The sequence below is a fragment of the Thermobia domestica genome, chromosome 13 (genome assembly GCF_964235325.1).
Source record: "Thermobia domestica chromosome 13, izTheDome1.hap1.1, whole genome shotgun sequence".
NCBI classification, from domain to species: Eukaryota; Metazoa; Arthropoda; class Insecta; order Zygentoma; family Lepismatidae; genus Thermobia; species Thermobia domestica.
Genome location: NC_137466.1, coordinates 35,825,496 through 35,846,118, shown reverse-complemented (window position 1 = coordinate 35,846,118; position 20,623 = coordinate 35,825,496). Strand labels below are relative to the sequence as shown.

The following is a 20,623-nucleotide window of genomic DNA, read 5'->3' as shown; positions in this document are numbered from 1 at the left end:
GTATTTTTCAAATCAATTCTACACTTAAAATGTTGATTTACATTATAGAATAAAAGTACAAAAGAATTAATATTGTCAATTTTTTGCGTAGGTTTTAGACAGTTTAAGTAATAGCATATTTGTTCCAAAATAAACATCGGACAGCTTGACAACAATATCTTTCGGGTCTTTAACGATTTTGAGCAACAAAGTAAAATCTGTAGATAATGTTGCTACCACTCCCAAATTTACCGGCATTAGCCATGACTTCCTAGAATTTATATTTATCCAAACTGGATTCAAAACATTCTTCATGAACATAGTCAAAGTGGTTGTCAGCCTCCTAGGATGTCTCTACTTCCGTCTTATTGTGTGTTATAGAAGAAAAATCTCGTCCAGTTCTTTACCAGGAGGTAATGTGCCTAAGATCGATGACACATTCCCGCGCTGGATGGCGATGCTGATACGTTGGAAAAGGAATGCAGTAGCTCGGGGGTCACCAGTTTTGATTGCTATTCGATGACCAACCTCATTAATGAAATTAGATCCTTCGTGACCCCAAGACCCACTGGTTTCTATTGCTACTGTTACAAACCAATATTTGTCCAATAGGTTTGAGTATTTTAGTCTTTTGTCTGATTCTCTGTGAGCGGCGACGAGACCTGCCTGAATTGAAGAATGGGATAAGTTGGAAGGAGCAAACGTATCGGAACATGTGAAATCCCAGACTAGTGCCTTTCCATTTTTCCACGGTACCAGAGTCATGCCATCAGGCCTTTTACCATCAGAGCGGCAACAACCATTTGGTTCTTTTATTGAAGGAACTCCCGCTGAAACGAGGGCTCTACAAATAATGTCGTTTACAATATGATGTCGAGATTGTCTTCCCGCACTTTTTTTTACATGAAAGACCATGTAATCCTTTATTATCAACATATGCGTTGCAAGCAGGACAAAAGTGAGGCTCACAGATATTAGCACCTAAGCGCAGAGCTGTAGCAATACGAAAGCTCTCATTAGAAAGGTGTAGGCCGAGTGTGTGAGAAGGTAGGGCTTGAAGCCATGCTCCGTTTTTGGAGGAGGAGACAGCTAACAGTCTGGCTTTGTCATCTGGATTCAAAACATTCTTCATGAACATAGTCAAAGTGGTTGTCAGCCTCCTAGGATGTCTCTACTTCCGTCTTATTGTGTGTTATAGAAGAAAAATCTCGTCCAGTTCTTTACCAGGAGGTAATGTGCCTAAGATCGATGACACATTCCCGCGCTGGATGGCGATGCTGATACGTTGGAAAAGGAATGCAGTAGCTCGGGGGTCACCAGTTTTGATTGCTATTCGATGACCAACCTCATTAATGAAATTAGATCCTTCATTTCCGTATAAATTATGTAGTTCCTCGTTATGAAATTTTCCCCATTCCCGTTCCTCTTGGATCCGAATATTCGTCTCAGGATCTTGTTCTCAAATACTTTCAGTCTATGTTCTTCCCTCAGAGTAAGCGACCGTGCTTTGCAACCACACAGAACAACAGGCATGATTATCGTTTTATATATTTTAAGTTTCAAATTCCTCGACAGAATTGGCGACTGTATTTATAAACAAACTCTTTACAATATTGGTGTCATCATCTTATTACATTTCTGTGAGTGATTGTTATTACTTCCATGTTATCCTATAACAAGGAAGTAGTTTATTAGGTTAAAATGCGTAATGTGAATCCAGATACCTCCAGATTTGGGTGAAGACCTACCATTTCCGTATTGACGTCTGTATTTGTATGTATGAATGTTTAGAGAATATTTCGTCAACGATAAATCACGTAGAAGATTACAACTTTCTATTTGGTTCAATATTCATAAAGTGTTTGGAGAGATTTAACATGCAACACCTTATAAACGGTGCAAGCTACAGTAAAACTCACTATACTAAGAATTTCGGAGAAAATTGTGCATGAATTACATGTATCACCTGCACCTATTCCTATTTGAAAAACCGACAGTTGATCCAATATGGTGGATTCAAGATGACGGCCAGAGTGGGTAACATGTGTCAGCAAAGCAGTATTTGATGTAATTTGTTTTGCATATGTCCACATTGATGTCAGTTATATCTAAAGAAACTAAAAGCAATTTTGTGTCCGAGCATTATAGTAGTGTATGATTAATTCCGGATATATGAAGGCCCATAAATATGCAAATTACCGGGGTGTGTACCGCTAAAATTAGTACAATATATTGGGTCGCGGAGAACTTTGCATTTGAATCAATTTTACACGAATCCCGGGGAGGCACCTTGTAAAGAATTTTTGCTAAATCTTCAATTAATTTAGAGAGATTTTCCAGATGTATTTATTTTTGAACTTTCAACATGATGTATGTGTTTGGCGTCGCTCGCGTATTATGTTGATTTGTTTGTGAATTTCTTAGCAGATAATGGGTATTTGAAACAGTATGACATATTCTTTACTCCTATCTTCCAGCTTATTCCACAGTGAATTCGCGTGGTGGGTATTCATCTGAAAAAGGATGTCAAACTCCACTCAAGAGAAAAATGCCTGACAAATGTATATTGAACGGTCACAAATTATAGAAGAGACTATTCCCTTACGTACAATTTCAGCTCAAAGGCTCAGTGGCCTTTTCTTGTGACCAAAAAAGAATATCCAAATGGATGCTAATAACCGACCCTTCCCGCCAGCAGAACCCATTTCTCGATGTGTCCTTCGACCTGCCTTATGTCCAAAACTTCCTGAAAAAAAACTTAGTAGACTATACGTACTTTATTAGAAGTAACAACCCCCCTCCAAAAAATAATCACAATTTCTCAAGGTTCACTTGACACGGTTCTTTCTTTATCTTGTTAAATCTTCACGGTTGTAAAGTTGAAACATTTTTTCTCCTATTTTTTTTCGGTGTTAGAATTTACGTTTAATTTTCGTAAATTAAACACAAGTGAGTGAATGAATATCTGACCTGCGTATATATACATACAAGCAGCAGAAATTAAAATCACTGTTTCCTAGAAACATGGCAATACAAAAAAATTGTCAGCTTCATCGACTACCTTGTGATCGGCAATAAGTAACCCTCAAAATAAATTTAGTGACATTCTAAGCTACCTACAGTTTGGCGGCACTGGACAACAACTGTACATGGGGATAGCGTATGGTCTTTACTTGTATTAGTGGTACCTTATTAAAACATTAAAACCTAAGTTGTTGTCGGCTTATGAAAATACACATTAAGTTACCAAAAATACTTTGATGATCGCATATTGTAGTCTAAAATACAAAAGGTGGGTCATCGGCTGGTTTCTTTTTTAACGTGTTAGCTCCTCCGTGGCTAAGCGGTTATCATAGGCGTGGGAGCCCCGGGTTCGATTCCCGGCGGGAGCTCATGTGGTTCGGATTCCACATTAATCAGTAGGTCCACGTCTCATATAGCCTCGTTGCTAAATGGGACGTTAAACTCAAATTCAACTCAACTCCTTTAAACGTGGTAGCAAAGAAACACCGTTCAATATGGTTCAATCTTTGTTGCTTTATTGAAAAGAATTTACCTTCAGATTAGGTATGGAAGATTCCTACCTTCTTCGAATGGCTGCCTCGGCTTGCTTGGCAGTAGCCCACCCTATCAACTGAATTTCGCAGTACATGTTCAATGGTTTGTGGCGCTATTTCATGAATTGGTCGATCAATATTGTAGTCAGGTGCCCGAATCATTTCTGAATTCTCAGCATAGCATTGATCTCTAATGCTCCCCCTCCTCTCATTCCGAAAAAAAAAAAAAATATAATGTCGTCAAATCGCAGCTTCGTAGAGGCCAAGCAACATCACAAAAAGACTGATGACACGAATATTGAATTTAGTACGTAGAACAGCGATTGCGGGACAATTAGTGTGGCACGGATCTAAAGCTTGCCCACGTCTAATGCAGCAATTATTGGAAGAAATTGATCATGCCTCTATAGCGTTCTCCGTTGACCGTAACATTGTTGCCATCTTCGAAAAAAACAGGGACCAATAATGACGCCACTTCACAAACCACATCAAATAGTCACACACTGAGGAAACAATGACTTCTTGACGACGATGTGTCGGTTTTTCAAGCCCCAATTACGGCAGTTTTGGCTGTTAGCAGCCGCCGAAGTGAAAAATGCACCTCATTCAAAAACATGATTTTGTAACCAAAATGGAAATCAATTTTGAGCTCCTCAAAAGCCCAGAGAGAGGACCGATAACGAAAGGGATGGTTATTTTGCTTCAATTCCTAAGTAAGTTGAACTTGGTAACGGAATAATCCGAGCTCTTTAAGCAGAATTCACCTCAAGCTAGAGTGGCTAATGCTCAGTTGTTATGATCTGTGGTGAGTTGAACGTACACTTTCGACAACAGCAGCAATATTTTGGACTGAGGCATGATGATACTTTGTGCAATTACGTAACACGCCAATCTCGCGAACTTTCTGCACGAACTCGCGTATAGTAGGCGCTGTTGGTGCATTACTTCGACCGAACTTTCTTCTCAAGCTTCGCACTGTTTCGGCAATACAACACTCACTTTGGAAATAAGATTTCAATACATTCCAACGTTGTTCAAGCGTCAATAAATTCATTCCGTACTGCGGAGATATTGTACTGCGTTTCTTTCACTTGTTTGGGCACGAATGAGCTGTCACTCTTAACAAAATAATACTCTCGAAAGAAACCACAACGTGGTCCACCCTTTATATCTGTTTTCAATAAGGAGAGTATTCATATTGAGTCTTATTAGCTAATTACAGGTGTTTACTCATCTTCTGTTTTGTTACTCACGGGTTTTGATTACAACTGTACGAAACAACTTTACCTGTAAGATTGCTCTATTGAAGTTGATAGAGGGAAATTGAGAACATGACACCTTTTCTGAAATTCCTCATTTGTGGTGGGATGTCTTCCGATTCCTCTTTTCAGTAGGCCAAAACCACAGAAATCCATAATCAAGTCACTGGAAGCGGATGAGGAACGGTCATTCCAAAGAACTAACTAGCATTCTTGTTCAAAAATCTTGTCGTCATTAGTATTTTATTTACCAAATTATCTTTAAAAAACTTGTTTTGTAGTATATTTATTATTTTTTATACTGAATTGCATATACTGTTTCTGGTATTTGGTAAACACCCGTTCTAAAGCTTGACTTACAAGGGACATCACCCAATTGTCCGGCTCCGATTTGAATGAAATTTTTATAGTTGATAGAGGACATATATGTATTATTTGTGATGAAAGAAATTTTTGCCATCGTGCATGTTTTCTATTTTTTATAATTTTTAAGAGTTGTGATGTGGTTATTAGAGATTACTGTAGAAGTCCCTTACTAACCTTTGTAAACGTAGCGTTAATGAAAGAATAACCATGTAGATACATATAAGGCCTAGGGTGAAGTTGTATGGTAGGTATGACCTTGACCGCAGCCATCTTGAAATCCGCCATTTTGAATTAAGATCAAGTTTTTTAAATGGGAATAGGGTAATATGATACATAATTTCGGGCTAGAATTTAATCAGGAAGACAATGGTGAAGATAGTTTTGAGATACACTCATTTGGGAAAAAGTTACAGGCATTTAATTGTTCACTTACTACGTGCGAAAGTCCCTTACCTCCGCTTCTAACCCGCGTATTAATGATAATAAGTGGATAAAAGCTTCGATAATACATATTATGCCTAGAGGGAAGTGATACGGTAAGGGTATCCTTGACGGCAGCCATCTTGAAATCCGCCATTTTGAATTAAAAACTATAGAATGTGACACATCATTTTAATAGCAAATTTTCCAAAAAGCCAATGGTATGCTTATTTTTGTTCTATAATTAACCAGTGTGAATTTAGGACTACTTCTAATGTGCACCAAACGTCCATTATTCAATCTTTCAAATTGGCAAACACTCCTAATTTTCACCGCATGTTTTCAGATTCCAACTGGCATTTTGCAGTTGTTGCGATGGCTCGTGTTTTCTAAATTTATTACATTTTTTTAAGAGTTGTGATTTGTCAGTTCATGAATAGTGTTGGGATAAGCATCCAGCAATCTTTCTGAATTTTGAAGACTTGCCATGTAATTATTTATTTCCTATACCTGCCCTTCAAAAACTCGTTTACTGACATGAGTCATGGCACAACGAAACAACTCCAACTTTGCATTCAGGTAATACCGAAGACATAGCTTGTGTAGTAGATGAGACGAAAAATCAAATTAAAATTCACTTGAAAAAGGAAAACGAAATATATGATTGTTGTGTAAATCAAGGGTCTTTTGTTTTGTTTTATATTTATTTCTTTATTGTTTATTTATTTATTTGTTTATTTATTTTCTATGGCATCTTTTTAACTAATCCGACAAAAAAGTCATTCGGTTTCTAGCGATTGTTGTTGATGGTTCATGATTGTAAAATTTATAATTAGTATTGATCGGGCACTCAATTAAGTTACACCTCTTTATAAACAAATTACCGGTTTTCATATTATGTTCATGGTACAAACAATGTTGTGGGAACAGTCATATAATGCCTCTTTGATATTTTCTAGCATTGCTGCTGTTTCTTAAATGTTGTGTTTATTAAAAATATTTTATTGTTTGTCGATTGCGCAACATGTAGGCTACATTTCCTGATAATTTTGTGTTCTTATAACAACAATTTGTTATAATTTCATTTGTGTTTCTTTACGTCACATAGGTCCATAGGTTCTTCATGTATTCTCGTTTAAAATAAATAATTACATTGCAAGTCTTCAAAATGCAGAAAGATTGCTGGATGCTTATTCCAACACTATTCACCAACTGACAAATCGCAACTCTTAAATAATGTAATAAATTTAGAAAACACGAGCCATCGCAACAACTGCAAAGTGCCAGTTGGAATCTTAAAACATGCGGTGAAAATTAAGAGTGTTTGCCAATTTGAAAGATCGAATAATGGACGTTTGATGCACATTAGAAGCAGTCCTAAATTCACACTGGTTAATTATAGAACAAAAATAAGCATGCCATTGGCTTTCTGGAAAATTTGCTATTAAAATGATGTGTCACATTCTATAGTTTTTAATTCAAAATGGCGGATTTCAAGATGGCTGCTGTCAAGGATACCCTTACCGTATCACTTCCCTTTAGGCATAATATGTATTACCGAAGCTTTTATCCACTTATTATCATTAATACGCGGGTTAGAAGCGGAGGTAAGGGACTTTCGCACGTAGTAAGTGAACAATTAAATGCCTGTAACTTTTTCCCAAATGAGTGTATCTCAAAACTATCTTCACCATTGTCTTCCTGATTAAATTCTAGCCCGAAATTATGTATCATATTACCCTATTCTCATTTAAAAAACTTGATCTTAATTCAAAATGGCGGATTTCAAGATGGCTGCTGTCAAGATCATACCTACCATACAACTTCACCCTAGGCCTTATATGTATCTACATGGTTATTCTTTCATTAACGCTACGTTTACAAAGGTTAGTAAGGGACTTCTACAGTAATCTCTAATAACCACATCACAACTCTTAAAAATTATAAAAAATAGAAAACATGCACGATGGCAAAAATTTCTTTCATCACAAATAATACATATATGTCCTCTATCAGCTAGAAAAAAATCATTGAAATCGGAGCCGGACAATTGGGTGATGTCCCTTGTTAGCAATGCAATACAAATGCTACATTTAATGTTTACTGTATTCCTTTAATTTTAAACTTGTATCGATTCCCTTACATAAATTAGGTTAAATTAAGCGAATAAGAAGTACCATACTCACTTGAATTTTGACTGTTATACACTTGATCTGCCAAGTTCCTAAAGCAGTCTTCATTACATATTTCTCGATGTGTGTCATATTCAAATTCGTCTGTCATAGAATAGAAGAAAATTCGCACATCAGGTATGTAGTTTTGTTTTCAAATTTTCAACAGAAATGAGAAAAAAGGAATAATTTTACGTACCTCGTGTATCTTACTTGGATTTCGATCCTAATAATTTTGCTTACGTATATTCTGCGAGCTTCAAGAGAGGAAATTGCCTTACGAAGACTCAAACGAGTAGAAATGTGCATGTTGGTTTATTATTCATTTCCTCACCTACATTCTAATGAAGAAGACATCTTAAATTTTCTGTATAAAAGTGGAAAACTCTTGTACACTCTAATAACCAATTATGAAAATATATTTACAAGCTATTAAGAAAAATATCATTTTACTCTCGCTATTGTAATTGATAGTAGTCACCCTTTGTGGTATATTTGTTTCTTACACTTGTAAAAAAATACTGATTTTTTTTTTTCACTATTGTAAGAAAACTTTTTGTGGACTGGACTTTAATTCAGAACGTTATTAAACAATGTTATGGTATTTCTTAGGTTGATAATAAAGCTCTAAACGAAAAAGTTTACGAAGATTTTCATACCATGGTGATTTTTTAAAAGCAATTTTTCATAAGTGCAAGAAACGAATATACGGATTGGCTACTATGAATCACAATGGCTAGACTAAAAAATCGTTATTTACGAGTTTTGCGGTAAACTTTAAGGAGTTACCTTCATTGAAATATATGTGAAGAAGTAAGCAATCAACCAACATGTAAATTCCTAGTCAATCTGAATCTTCGTACGACAATTTCCTCTGACGAAGTTCAAAAACTGTAAGAGAGCAAAATTATTAGGTCTGAAAAACAAATACAATACATAAGATACGTAAAATTATTTATTTTGCTTATTGCATAATTTGCGTAAACAAAATGAAAACTTATTAAGAACGTACTAATGATTAAAAAAGAAATTTACCTATTTAGAAAATGTAACGCTTTTATACTACTAAGAGTCATTTATCACATCGACAAAGATTAATTAACAATAAATAATACTAATTGACTTGATTGATTCAATAATATAACTTAATATACTTATATAGCCTAGAATCTTTGTATTACTATTATCTATTTGTGTTGCCATAGCAACAAACTTTTGTCACTACTACTTAGTATTGAGGATGATAAGAACAATGATTACTTTCCAGTGCGCCATGAAACTCACTCTATCCAGTTGGAATCATACCCTGAAACGCAACCTGGCCATTAGTTGTTCTTAGCGTATAGCTCCATCTTTAAGTTTTACGTCCCAGGTTATGTTGACTAAGCTAAAGGAGATGGTGATGATGATGAGAAATGAATGAAATGGCGGAATGAAGGAAGTGGAAGGAAACGGGAGAACCTCGAAAAAACTCACGCACACGGTATTTGTTCACCACAAAGCCCACTTGGTGCAAGCTGTGATCGAACCAAGGACTCCTTGCACCATAGGTGAACGCTCTACCACTGAGCCACCGTGGCCCCCGTATAGCTCTATTACGACAGACAAATACCATCTACAGACGTAAAATGAAACTCAAATTCAGCCTCGAATTGAACCTATGTAAACACAGATCCACACCTGACTCAATGTAGCATAAAGGTTCTCATATCTTCAGTCGGTAGGTCCCTACCTTAACTCCCGATAACCGGAAGTCAGCTATAGGACACAGACTAAAGGGGCAAGACATCCTCCTGAGAAAAAGTATGTCTGCTCCAACAGGAGTAAAAAGAATTTTGAGTTTGAAAATCCGAAAAAAAGGGGAAAAAAATTAAATTAAAAATCCAATAAAATATATATGTTAATTTTGAAGTCACATAATATCTAACCTGAAGATTTCAAAAATTGCTTTTTCACGCACGGTTCCATTCTCATACAATGCAAATAAGAAAATGAAATGAACGTCCCACGGTTATGCCGGTTAGGCTAAAGGAGACGGCGAAGATGAGTAATGAATGAAATGGTGGAATGAAGAATGTGGGAGGAAACGGGAGAGCCTCGAGGAAACCCACACACACAGTGTTTGTCCACCACAAAGTTCACTTGGCGGGGCTGGGATCGAACCCGGGACCCCAAGCACCAGAGGTGAACGTTCTACCATCGAGCCACCGCGGCCCCCAACCCATGTACTAACTTCCGCTTAAAACACATGTTAAAACAAAAGGAAATTTCCCCATTTACCAATACTGATACTAATTTCTGCTTAAGAAATAAAAAGTTATTTCCACTTGATTACTTATTATAAAATCCGAATAAATAAATAAATAAATAAATAACAGTGGATATAGTGAGTTAACATTATTCAACTGCCAAAACAGATTTGATCACATTTTAATTTTTCATATAATTCTGAAAACAATATTTAATTTGTAACACGTTTAGATAATGTCTTGCCAATAAAATTGAGGGAATTCAAATTTTGTAAATTGAAAATTACGGATTCAAAACATTAAGTAGCTCTGCTCTGCATTCCACAACCTGTGAATCGTATGCCACTCTCTCGGCTAGTGCTAATTTTCGATCCCGTTCCACATTCTCATCAAGTGTAAATCAACAATATCAAGGGATACAATATCAGTTCCTAAACTAACTTAGTACTATAAAACCTATTTTAAATATACACATAAATACACGCAAGAAGAAAATTTCACAGACACTGACTTATCTTTATACACATATTTTGATATAATGTCCCTGTTCTCAAGTGCTTTAGAACGAGTAAGCTCTGTGATGATATATGCCTGGAGCATAAAATCAAATAAGTAAACACAGACAACTACGAGGTTACTAATATCTTCCAGAGAAATTATTTATTAACCTTACTTATTTACTTATTCTTCAATTGATACGAGCTATTACGTAGTCTCGAATTCCTACAACAAATCTTAAGCCAATATTTTGAATAATCTATTAGTTAGTGTAAAGAAACTCAAATTTTTAGTTTAATTTGGCTAAATCTCCATTAATATTTTATAGATATTATTTCGACATCAATAAAAAATATTTAACTGGATATCGAATGAAAGAAACATATTTAGTTGTAATTTTCTTGCCTTCCTAAATGCTTCAATGAAGTCATAAGTTACCATCATTTCGAATTTTGTTTCTAAAGCCAATTTAGCTGTTGAAGAATCATCAAGCTTTTCATTAAACGAAACTTAGTAGAATGAAGAATATCATCTCTATATTTAATCCTTCATTTCATACATACACAATATTATTCATATTTTACTTGCTCTTTGTTGTAATATGTTTCCACAATGATGCATTTTTTAAGTGAAAAGACAGAAGACAAATGGAATTAAAACGAGATGAAAATGGAATTAAAACGAGATGAAAACAGGAGATCAACGGTGCTTGTAGTAGTGTAAACATCCATTAGTGTGACATGCAGCAGAGAAAAAGTGAACATTCATCATTGTACACTTTCTTACACATATTTACATTTAATCATAAATACATCTACATTCATCCCGCAACTACTCTACACATCTTCATTTCATTTATTTTTCACTTTTTCCAACTTTAACACCCTGACCATCTGGGTAGCTGGCCCTCTTCATCCCGCTGGAACTCTCTCCCGATTTTGACTACTATTTTACCTTATTGTGACTGTTCATTTACTTTCCTGATCTTCACAACTTCATATACCTTATCATGACTCAGCTGAATTACAATTTTACTTTACTTCATTTTATTTAATGTATATTACAGGCATTACGACTAAAAAGTCGGCCAAAAATGCAAATAACGTCATCCGTCATTTGTAAAATTTTATACACTTTCTTATGCAAGTAATTCATTTCTAATATAAGTAATTCAAAGCAAACACATTTGTAGCATATTAGGCCTGAAGGCTGTTGCACCTATTATTATTAAATACACCGTTAATGGCGAAGAAGAACAAGACAACACAATCAAATGGAATTCTCTTAATATTATATGTAACGCAATAATACTAGCATATTGATACAACTAATTGTGTCTGTTATACAAGGTTTCCAAATGATAAAAGGGAAATTCTGATAAGAGTACTTAACAAAAATTCACAAATCGGCTAGTTTAAATAGTGAGCCTTTAACGCACGAGATGGAGTTAGTGTCCAAATTTCAAGATGTATGAGTCTCAGCAAGTCAGCCCTAATGTCATTTGGCAACTTACAGTTGAAGCTATTAGATATTCAACAAATATTGGAATTCTTATAACAAGACATAAGGTTGGGCTGTGGAGATACATGAACTTTCCACAAAACTGCACTACATTTTACAATTTTATTTCGGTGAATGCTGTGCAGGCTCCTGAAGAAATTTGTCCTGTTTATGGCCAAGAATACACGATCAAAAGGAACAACCAAAAGATAGTTCCGTCGCTTTTGTTCTTGAAATGTCGATGTTCAAGATGCTTCTCGCAGTGGGCGTCCGATCACAACAAAAGTGGATGAGATTCTGGCAAAAGTCGAGCAAGACCGCCAAAGACCTAAACGTCCACTACCAAACAGTGTTAAACCATTCGTAGAAAGCTCGGTATAAAAAGGAACGGAGGGTTTCATATGATCTGATTCCAAAACATTTACTCGATCGAATTTCTATCTGTGAATCTCTACTGAAACGTAATGAACTCGAGTCACTTCTGAAGCGGTTGATCACAAGTGATGAAAAGTGGATAACCTACAGCAACAATGTGGGAAAAAGATTGTCATCGAAGAGAGAAGCTGCAGTCTGGGGCAAAGCCCACAATGACACCCAAGAGGGTTATGCTATACGCCTGGTGGGTTTGGAAAGGCATCGTGCATTACGAGTTACTGCCGCCAGACAGAACCATAGACTCGGGCATGTGCTATCGAAAATTAGTGTGAGTACATCTAACAATTCAAAAGAAATGGTCGGAACCGGTCAACGGAAAGGGTGTCGTATGCTACGCTGACAACGCCAGACCGCATACATCTTTAATGTCCCGTCAGAAATTGATAGAACTTGGCTGGAAGGTTTTAATGCATCCACCGTATAGCCAGAACCTGGCACCATCACATAATTTGTTTCGGTCTCTGCAGAACTTACTGAATGGTGTTAAGTTAATTTCAAAAGAGGCCTATGACAAACACGTCTCACAATTTTGACTAGAAACCACAAATGCACAGCGGCGGGATTATGGTGTTACCGGAAAAATGGAAAATCATCGAACAAAATTATGCATATGTAGTTCCATACCGTTATCTTCAAAATCGAAATACATGTATTCTCAAATTTCAGCTCCTTTTCAAATAACATTATTAATAGTATGTTAAAACTATTTTCACAGGATACCAAGACAACATGATACGTAATCATATGCAGTTGAGTTCGTTCCTCTAGTCGCTGCCTTAACTTAGATTTTGGGGAAATTGTTATTCTGGCAACACTATAATTTCTATGAATGGCAACACCGAAAATTCTTCAAGTTCATATTTTCTGTTGTAGAATAACATTATCTATAATGGTGTTAAATTACATTTCATTATCTCCTTTCATTTATGAAAAACAAGCAAAAGAAAAATGATAAATTTTGTATTATTTTTAGTATGTTAGACTCTTCAACTAATACCTAGTTTGATTTGTTCGACATATTTTTCATCACATGAGCATGTGACTTGACATATTACCTGGATTTTACGAACGAGAGTTTCTGCAAAATGAAAGTGCTTGCTATAAATTGGAATGGGAAATCTAGATTCATATTCAAGATCTGAAAAACTGTAGTTCTTCGGAGTATTCAGTCAATTTTACTAACAACATTTTCACACCTAATAGGCAGAAAGTTTACAATACACTTTGCTGAAAGCTGGTTAATTGCGCAAGTGCCTATTATATCAGATTTACGGTCTGTCCGTTATTTTTTTTTTTTTTACATAAATATATATCAGAATAATTTACCTTCAAAAAGTGTTTTATCAATCACAGCCATATCACCAACATCAAACAAAACCACATCGCCATCTAAGTCAACAGCCAGGTTATCGTAATCCAGTTTTGTCATAAGAAACGTCCAATCTGGATCACTCTGAAATGTGAACGGAAATAATGTAACACAGCAATGAAGAATTACAATCCCTCTCTTCACAAACGCCACCAAAAGAAAGAAAAAATGTAATGATTTTTTTTAGTTTTACGTCCCACGGTTATGCCAGTTAGGCTGAAGGAGACGGTGATGATGAGAGATGAATGAAATGGTGGAATGAAGAAAGTGGGAGAATCTCGAGAAAACCCATCAAAAGAAAGAAAGAAAAAAAAAAAACATTTACCTAGCACACGAAGCCATTTAGCAATTAAAAATAATGTTAAAATTCTTTCGTGGAGTAAAATGTACTAACGCTATGATAGATTTGGCCCCGTTGACTGATTTTGAAAGGTCCTATACATGATTTATTACCTTTTCAAACTTGGTTGCTTACAATATTTGACTATTGTACTATTTTTAATGGACGTGAATCATTTGCTCATTTGTATGTTCTTATATTGTTCTTTTTTTTTTAACAATTCAATTTGATTTCCAATGAGTTTGCTTGGTAGAGTAAACGAAGTCCAAAAATTCTCCTTCTGGTTTCAGCGTTTTACAATTCATCAAAACACACACGGAAAGAAATACTTGGGGTGTTCAGAAATGATTGGCACTACAATTAATTTGTTTTCACAGGAACCATTTATTGAACAAACGATTACAGTTTATTTTAGAGGTATTCCCCGGCAATGTCTATGCACCTTTGCCACCGTTCTGGAATCTTCCTTATTTGTGTAGTAAACCATTCTTTGGGGGCATCTCTCTGCCACTGGCGGACAAATGCGTGGAGTTCATAATTTGTGTTGAACTTTTTGCCTCTCATGCCCTCTTTCATTGTGTCAAATAAAGCATAGTCGCTAGGAGCCAGATCCGGCGAATATGGAGGATGCAGCAGAACACTAAACCCTAGTTCATGCACTGTGGCAATTGTCTGGCGACTGATATGTGGCCGTGCATTGTCGTGTTGGAGAAGAACGCCACGGCCCTATTTTCCTTGTCGGCGTTGTTGGATGCGTCGGCGGAGTCTATGCAGTGAACTGCAGTAGCTCTCACTGTCGATGGACGTATTGGGAGGGAGCCATTCCACCAGCAGTATCCCTTCCTGATCCCAGAAAACGGTCGCCATTTGTTTCCGCACGAATAGTCCCATCCGTGCCTTCTTGGGACGAGGGCTTCCAGTATGCCTCCATTCCATGGACTGGCATTTCTTTATTGGAGTCTCGTAGAGAAATAGAGAAACCAAGTTTCACTGATGGTAACCAGACACTCAAAGAACTCGATCGGATTTTCACTGTACTGTTGCATCAACTGCTGTCAAATCTCCACACGCTTTTGTTTCTGTGCAACGGTGAGGTCATGAGGTACCCATTGTGCACACACCTTGTGCAGCTTCAAATCCTCATGAATGATAGTGTAGAGGGAACCCCGTGATAGATCTGTTTCTTTCTCTAGTTCATCGAACGTGGTTCTCCTGTGCTCCATTATCAAATCATTCATTCGCGCGGCATTGCTTGGCCTGCGTGCAGTTCCAGGACGCCCAGTGCTTTTGTTTTTTGCAGCACTGTCTTTGCCTTCTTTGAATTTGGATACCCAACGAAACACGTATTTGAACTTGGTGCTGTGTCCCCACATACGGCTAATAATATGTTGTGGATGTCTGAAGTATTCACTCCTTCCCTCCAGAGAAACCACACTGTCCATCGTTGCCCATGTATGTCTGCTTCCATGCTGTCTTTTCACTGTCCACCAGCGTCCTGGCACGTTGGAACAACTGCTGCTACAATGTGCTAGATACGGAAAGAAACAAAACAATTTAGTGGGGTTTGATAGTACTATAATGCATCTTAATGCATACATCAACAAACATTTCAAACTGCTACTTGGCACCAGTTATAGGAGGGAATGCCAATCATTATTGAATGAACTAAATAAAGCTCAAAAATTTTGTTTACTTTATCAGCAATTAATTATATTCAACATGTGTTCACGACTAGCTCGTAACAATCAATAAATATTCAATCTCCACTATATAGTCATAAATAGTCGTGGACACAAAGGATCTTTCCTAGCAAGGTAGTGAAATTGGCCCTTGATCCAAATTGGGTTGCTATTGACCTAAAAGGTTACCCTTGACTTAAAACTACCTCAAAAAAATTTTTGACCCCCTACCCCCTCCCATTACCGAATTATCGTATCATACATGCTCAAAATTGAATATTTTTTTAAATTTTGGTGGGGGTGGTCCAAAAAGTTTGATGGTTTCACAGATTGTAGATACTATCTAGATGGAAATGTGCATTTTTTTTCAAAACTATCGATGCGTATTTTCTTTTTTTTTTTACGTGTTGAAAATTTCAAAAAAGTGTAGATTTTTTTTTTTGGGGGGGGATACGTTCCTGATTTTTTTGTTAAAAAATTTGTTATATCCTTAAGTACAACATATATTTTTTTCAGGGCCTGAAAGTGATGTCAACATTGTCGAAAAGAAATAAAACTGAAAACAAACGTGTTTTTCGCACAGTTTTCCCAGCATTTTAGGGCCATCAAGGTGAGGGCCTCTTCAAACAATTCTTTGCCAAAGTTCACAATTTTCCTTTCTCTTGTGTCCCTTCTGCTTCTGTCGTTCTTTGGATGCTTCGATTGTGTCCATTTCGGAATAGAAACACCAAATATATCTCCATTACAATGCTTCAACTTCAACTGGCTCTTGCAAACACATACCTCACGTCTGTTTCTCGTATCTATCAGTGCTTGCTTCAGTGGCCGCACACAGTGGCGCTCTCTACCGCGAGCTGTGTGTAACCTTGTTGTGCAAGAGTCGGATAAAGTGAAAACACTGTTGCGGAGATATATTTGGTGTTCCTGTTTCGAAATGGACATAATCGAAGCAGCCGAAAAACGACAAAAGCGGAAGGGACGCAAGAGAAAACAAAATTGTGAACTTTGGCAAAAGATTGTTTTTCCATCCTAAAATGGTTGAAAAACTGCGAAAAACACGTTTGTTTTCAGTTTTATTTCTTTTTGACAATGTTGCCATCACTTTCAGGCTCCGAAAAAATATATGTTGCATCTAAGGGTATAACAATTTTTTTAACCAGAAAATCAGGAACGTGTTCCCCCTTCCCTAAATTTTTTCTACAATTTTTTTGAAATTTTCAACACGCAAAAAAAATAAAGAAAATACGCATCAATAGTTTTGAAAAAAATGCACATTTGCATCTAGATAGTATCTACAATCTGTGAAACTTTTGGACCACCCCCACCAAAATTAAAAAATATTCGATTTTGAACATGTATGATACGATAATTCGGTAAGGGGAGGGGGTAAAAATTTTTTTGAGGTAGTTTTAGGTCAAGAGTAACCTTTTTGGCCAATAGCGACCCAATTTGGATCAAGGACCGATTTCACTATCTTACCAGGAAAGATCCTTTTAGCACATGCCTTTAATCTGTATCATTAACTTCTTCATTGACGGTAACAGGGACGAGACACAGTGTGTTTCGAGATCCAACAGAAAGAAATCTACATGCATAAGCAGCAGGGGCGGCTTTAGGATTTTAACTTTGGGTAGGCCAATTCCTCGCTTATGGATATATATACATATTTGATTGATTAATGACAGTAGGAAATTACTTTTACAGTAGTGGTTGATGCTAGGAAAATATATTTACTCTTTATTGTATCTTTTAGCGTTTATATATTTTTCAAAATTTTGGGTAGGCTCGTGCCTACCCGCTAAAGCTGCCACTGATAAGCAGTAGATATAGGTCCGAACAAGAAATTTACTATTGCAGTGTCTCTTTCATGTTGAACTACGTGATGATGATGTTAACTATCGCAGATACTTATGACGATTTACATATCCCAATAAATTAAACTCGACTCGTCACTGAGATTAACTTGTCAACTAAATGTCACTAACATGTCAAGGAATTGGTAATAGAAAACATGACACTTCACATTCTCCGTAGGTTTTGGTATTTGCAAGATCTGTAACTAATATGCTCGAAGTTGAAGGTATTTCCGAAACAGCTGAAACTGTTATTTTCCAGTTTCAACTTGAATAAATGAAACCAACAGGTAAGTATTAGAATTTGAAATAGTACGGGGAAAAGAAGGTTACGTTGAAATTGTGATGAAAAATTAGTCTCCATCAATATTTTAGATATGTTCCGAGCAAGGAATTGGAACTAAATCCCGAAATATTGGCCAATGATAATTTTGTCACAATTTTTGGAACATGACAAAGTAAGTGTTTATGTATGTACATTATGCATTTCATGCGTGCTATTTCAAATTTTAGCCAATAATCTAAGACAAAATCATCTTGTCTCGCCATTTTTTTTAAAAAAAATAAGGATACGCTTGCGTGCGTGGGTTTTCTCGGCGTTCCACAGTGGGGCGAAAACGCAAAAAGCTGGCCAAAATATGATAACTATATTCAAATTGAATGAAATTTAGTATTAAAGAATTATTGAGGATGCTAATAACGATTCTGCAACTAAAGTTGAAAAAATAAAATGGCGGAATAAAATTTGCAAAAGTCGAAACAGTCGTAGAAATGTTCTCAAAGTGGCGATAAAAGGGTTGTTGAGGTTGCTGATTACGATTCTGCAACTAAAGTGGAAAAAAACAAACTGGTGGATCCAAAATGTCGGAATAAAAAGAATAACATATTTTGTAATCTTCACAATGTATCTTTTACAATATTCACTTTTTTCACATATTTTGATGAACAATTTACTTGTTACTTACGTTCTTATTTATTAAAAATGTATTATTAATTAAATGACAAATTATTGGTATTTGATTCGGTTATGATAACTGCAACGGCTTGTCACTGTAACATTAAATGAACAATAATTAACATCAACACGCTTCGTAATTGGCAGCTACGTTTCCCTCGACAGCATTAATTAATATTCAGACTACCATTCTACAAAATATGAACGTGGTGCACGAGGGTGCACATAATGTTTTCAACGCTTTAAGTTAATAAAATATATAAACAATGTGAAAATATTGCCTGACTTGCGAATCAAATTATAAATTATTTCATCGTTATTATTAATTTTTCACTTCATACACATATTCTACTATAGTACAGTATAGGAAAACTTTACAGATTTAAAAACTATGAACGCGTTCGAAAGTTACAACCGTTTCAACGGACGCGTCACAATTCTTCTATTGTTCTCTACTCATTTGACCTGCTGAAGGGTCTACTTAAGACTGGCTCAGGTAGTTGGAATAAAGTAAAAACCCTATTCTATTTTAGGATTTGGGCCCTTCTAACATCACTCTAGCCAACTACATAAAAAATTCCTATATTACTAAATTTCGTTTTTTTTTTAGTTTTGGCCAGCTTTTTGCGTTTTCACTCCACTGTGCGTTCTCCCGTTTCCTTCCACCTTCTTCATCCATCATTTCATTAATTTCCCATCATCACCGTCTCCTTTAGCATAGCCGGCATAACCGTGGGACTTAAAGATTTCATTTCATTTACTAAGCTATGTACAGCAAAGATAATTCGGCTGTAGCCTAAAACAATTTTTTTATATTACAAAATCATATTCTCAGTTACTAGAAAATAAAATGATAGAAAAGTTACAATTTATTAATAATTTAATACGTTAAAATAGTACTAGTACACACTTATTTATTGAAATTAAAATAAGTCGTAACAGTTGCAATAACTTAACGTTTTCTTAATCAGACATTAACTAGCAGAAATATCTTCATAACATTAAATTAATACCTGTTGTATAATCTTAATTGTTGCAGAAATATCTTCATAACATTAAATTAATACCTGTTGTATAATCTTAATTGTTTTATTTTATAATTTTAAATTTTCAATACGTAACAATCAGATATTGTTATAATTTACCATTTGATTTAAAATTTTTTATTGCAACATATTTTTAATAATTGTTAACATCTCATTCATTTTATTGTGACATATTTTTAATAATTGGTAAGTAATCATTTTAATTATAACAAACAACGCTATGCTTTCTAAACAGGAAAAGGCTATTATATTTAATATTAGAGGAAAAGAAATATTATGTGGATGAAAATACCATTTGGTAGGTGCCTGCTTCAATACCCGGTTTTACTTTCTTCTTTGGTATTTAAATACCTAACGGTTCATTTAATTTATGTTGAAAGCTAATGCAGAATATCACTTAATTTGTCATCTAACATATTTAATAGAAAACATTCATAATTTTACTTCCATCATTTAAAGATACAGTAATTCGAAATAGCTCATTTACAAATCATAATTCTCTATTCAAAATTGATTATATCCTTTTGTAGTATTGAGATTTGTTGTGAAATATACCAATATAACAATTTAGTTTTGCCTTGTCCTTCCTCGTTCCTGCTTTCAAGATTTGAATCTAGAGCACAGTTAATTTGATTTACTCTGTGCGTCTCCCAGAGGGAATTATTCACAAACGGATCTGGAATCAAATGGACATCGACCCTGAGTGCTATTCTGGAATGGAAGAAAATGATTCCTGTTACTTTGCGCTGATAAAATCCATCTTTCTGAACTTTTCGTATTTCGTTGTCCATTCCGTTTTCTGCGCGTGCCTTTGGAGAACACTGGAATGTTTTATCTTCAGATGTTGTTCTATATAACACACTGCTATTCCTTTTTAATCCCTGTGTGCCCAAATAGAAGTCATTCTGGGCACGATGGGCTTCATTGTTGCAAAACGATGTACTCTC

At 35.7% G+C, this 20,623-nt stretch overlaps 1 protein-coding gene across 5 annotated transcripts in view; it reads right to left on the bottom strand.

Moving 5' to 3' along the window:
• The window catches only part of LOC145668096 (divergent protein kinase domain 2A-like), a 73,811-nt gene that overhangs the window by 8,018 nt on the left and 45,170 nt on the right, over window positions 1–20,623 (bottom strand). For all 5 annotated transcript variants that reach the window (XM_081735617.1, XM_081735615.1, XM_081735616.1 and 2 more), the window contains 2 exons: window positions 13,761–13,887; window positions 7,768–7,857 (listed from right to left, as the gene is read on the bottom strand). In XM_081735617.1, the coding sequence (XP_081591743.1) occupies window positions 7,768–7,857; window positions 13,761–13,887 (217 nt within the window). The remainder of the gene's footprint in view (window positions 1–7,767; window positions 7,858–13,760; window positions 13,888–20,623) is intronic.